This window comes from Corvus brachyrhynchos, unplaced genomic scaffold, assembly GCF_000691975.1.
Source record: "Corvus brachyrhynchos isolate BGI_N302 unplaced genomic scaffold, ASM69197v1 scaffold89, whole genome shotgun sequence".
NCBI lineage: Eukaryota > Metazoa > Chordata > Aves > Passeriformes > Corvidae > Corvus > Corvus brachyrhynchos.
In genome coordinates this window covers 1-3,366 of record NW_008246063.1, presented here as the reverse complement: position 1 = coordinate 3,366, position 3,366 = coordinate 1, and the positions used below count along the sequence as shown (strand labels likewise).

Here is a 3,366-nt window from a genome sequence, read left to right as displayed (position 1 = left end):
GGCCAGCGGGGTGGGTCCGCAGGGCTGGCAGCGGTTGTAGCAGGCCATGGGTGTGGTGTGGAGGGTCCCTGGAAGAGAGAGAGGAGTGAGGCAGGGCAGGGGTGTGGGGGTGTGAGGGGCAGTGATGCAGGAGGGTGAGGTAGTGTGGAGGCTGGTGTAGGGCTGTGTGGAGGCATGAGGGCTGCTGAGGCTGGGGCCGAGCGTGCTGGCAGAGAGGGGCCAGGGGGTGCAGGAGGGTCAGGGGCTTGATGCTCACCTGGTTGTCAGCAGGAGCAGAAGGCCCAAAAGTGTGTGAGGGAGAGAGGCACTGGGCCGGCTTTTATGGTGGTTGTGGAGGGGCGGGACAGCCTTGTCCCATTGCCTTGGGGCCTTTTGCAGGCAGCAGTTCTTGGGTAGCCCAGAGTGGCAAGTCATGAGGAGGGGAGTGTTTTCTATTGCTCTACTCTGCAGAGTACTGTCCTGCTCTTAAAGCCGTGTCCATGTGACCTTGGCGGCAGCTTTTAAATGCAAGTATTAGAGACCAAAGGCTGCTGCTGATGATGTTTTTCAGGAAGGGCTGGAGACATGACCAGAGCTTTCTAGATGTAGGGTGTCATCAGTAAGGTCACCCCATGGTCCTGGTGTGCTGTGGTTTTGTGGGTATGGGGTGGAGAGGTTCCTCATTCCCCCACAGTCATGTCAGGCTCATCTGGGCTTTGCAGCTATTCTGGGGGTGAGGGCTGTCCCCTTCCATCACATTCTCTCTCTCTCTACCATGTTGCCAAGTTTCTAAACCTTTCTATATACCACGTGTCTCCTGCTGGATATGGGAAACCAATCCCTGTGATTTAGGAAGGCCTCCATGCTCTCCAATGTCTTGTGTTTATTCATTTGTAGCACTCATTTCAGCTGGGCCCAGCAAGATCACACTGTGGCGTCCCATTGCTCGGCTCTGAGTGACACCTGGGAAGGACAACTGAAGAAGGATAAGAAGAAGACAGATGAGGAGCAGTTGAAGGAACTGGGGACGTTCAATTTTCAGGAAAAAAGGGTTGACCTTTTTACTCTCTCAAGGTGTCCGAATGGAAATTGTAACATCAAGTTGGTCTGGCCCAGGATGGTGAGTCATGAGGTGGGGAGTGTTTTCCTTTATGCAACTCTACAATTCCATGTCCTGCTCTTGAGACCGTATCCATCTGCCCTTGGCGGCAGCTTTAAAGTGAAAATTGGTATTTTGAAGGATTTACATGGATATACATGCAGAATGAACCACAAATGCCTAAGAAAATTGGGATGTCGTCAGTGAGGTCAAGCCATGGGACTGGTGCGCTTTGGTTTGTGGTTGCATTTTAGAGAGGGACCCCATTCCTTTACAGCCCTGTCAGGCTGGTCTGGGCTTTGCTGCTGTGCCGGGCATTAGGACCTGCTCCTTCCAGCGCATTTAGTCCCTCCCACCTTGCCCATGGCTTTCCAGGGACCTTGTTCCTGCAGACAAGGATGGAACAATTTTTTTCCCCTACAAAGCATTTCCAACTGCCAGTCGTGCAAGGTGGTGGATTTTGGAGGGCAAATTCATGTCTTATTGACTTTTGTGTTACCTACAGAGGAAAAAATCTTGCTCTGGATGATGAGAGAGCCATGGCTGGTGTTCACCTCCACCTCTTACCGAAGTCTTTGACACTGTCTCCTACTGCATCATCCCAGACTATGCAAGGATGTACAGGTGGTGTAAAAAGTCAGTGAGGTGGACTGCTATATTTATACAACATTTAGACAACATGACCCGGAGCCTTGTGATCCAAAGTCAAGTTGGAGTCAAATCTCAAATGAAGTAGCTCAAGAGTCATATCCATGGGGCCAACAAAGTTCAACATCCTCAACAATGAAGTGAGTTGGTGTGGGAAGTTCTAAGCTCACCAGGGGAAGAAGCCCACAGACTTAGTGAAACAAGGCCAGTTCAGGGCTACCAAGATGCCTAAAGGGCTGGAGGTTCTTTCACAGAGGACTGAGAGAGCTGGGACACCCAGGAGACAAGGCTGGACAGGGGGTTGTTACCAGTGTGCGTAAATCCCTGATGGCAGGGAATGAAGCCAAGGGATCACATCTGTTCTCAGTGCTGCACATGTGAAGGATAATAGGGTAACGGCACAAGTGAAAACAGATGGAATTCCATGGGCAGAGCAGAGAATCATTTTTTAGTGTGAGGGCAGTCACAGAGTGGAAGAGGTGCAGGAGTCTCTCTGTCCTGGGAGATCAAAACCTGAACTGTCCATGGTCCTGGAAATCCTTCTCTGGGTAGCCTTACTTGAGCAGAGGGGATGGAAGCATTTGCACTTCTGAGTTTCTCCAAAAGTGGATGATTTTGTGACTGTTTGGATGGTTTCAGAATTCTGCTGGAAACAGCGATTGTCAAGGGTATGTTGGCATGGAGAGACTTTCCCAGAGCAATGAGCAGGAGAGCACTGATGTGTCAAAGCCTTTGGTATGGCAGGTGATGTGTTTTGGTCGTGTAATGGAAGATCACCCTTCAACCCTGCTTCCAATGTAAGATTGGGTTGTACTGCTGGGGGCATGCTTCTTTAGAAAGGTGGTGTGCCCATTTTCTGTCCAACCCATGGCGCTGATCTGGGTAAGGATGTGAGACCAATGGAATTGAAAAGAAGAGGAGAAATCTTAGGCTTTGATGCAGGACAACTTCATTGAGGCAAAAGAATTAAAAGCCAGGGAAAAGAAGATGAAGGAATCCAGTGTGAGGAGAAAGGAGGGTGATCATCAGCTGATGTGCTTTGCTTGCTGGAGCTGTTACCAGAGTCCTGAGCTGGTGGTGGCAGGGGGGTGCCGAGAGAATTTTAGCAGATGTAGCTACCCATGCTGCCATAGCAGCCCAGGCCTCCCAGCCCATAGCCAAATCCACCAAATCCACCAGAGATGGGCTGTCCCTGAGCACTGAGTTCACTACCAACAGCAGCCGAGGAGGTGGATCCAACCGCGGTGTTCTGGGGGAAGGAGGTCATGATGGGTCCTGGCAGGGTGACCAGCACAGGGGAAGGCTGGATGACAACGTGGGAGTCCTGGCATTGCAGGGCACAGGGCTCGTTGCAGCTGTTGGCCAGCGGGGTGGGTCTGCAGGGGTGGCAGAGGTTGTAGCAGGCCATGGGTGTGGTGTGGAGGGTCCCTGGAAAAGAGAGAGGAGTGAGGCAGGTCAGAGGTGTGGGGGTGTGAGGGGTGGTGATGCAGGAGGGTTTTTTTTGTGGAGGCTGTGTTCGGCGTGCGGGTATGTGTGAGGGCTGCTGAGGCTGGGGCTGAGTGTGCTGGCAGAGAGGGGCCAGGGGTGCAGGCGCAGGAAGGACGAGAGTCTTTTTCAGCTGAACTGATTCCATGGATGTT

At 52.0% G+C, this 3,366-nt stretch overlaps 1 protein-coding gene across 1 annotated transcript in view; it reads right to left on the bottom strand.

Annotated features, from left to right (window-relative positions):
• The window catches only part of LOC103623898 (feather beta keratin-like), a 3,591-nt gene extending 432 nt beyond the window's left edge, over positions 1 to 3,159 (bottom strand). The window contains exon 1 of the mRNA XM_008643077.2: positions 2,846 to 3,159. Within this exon, the coding sequence (XP_008641299.2) occupies positions 2,846 to 3,134 (289 nt within the window). The 5' untranslated portion in view covers positions 3,135 to 3,159. The remainder of the gene's footprint in view (positions 1 to 2,845) is intronic.
• Between the last annotated feature and the right edge of the window lie 207 nt (positions 3,160 to 3,366).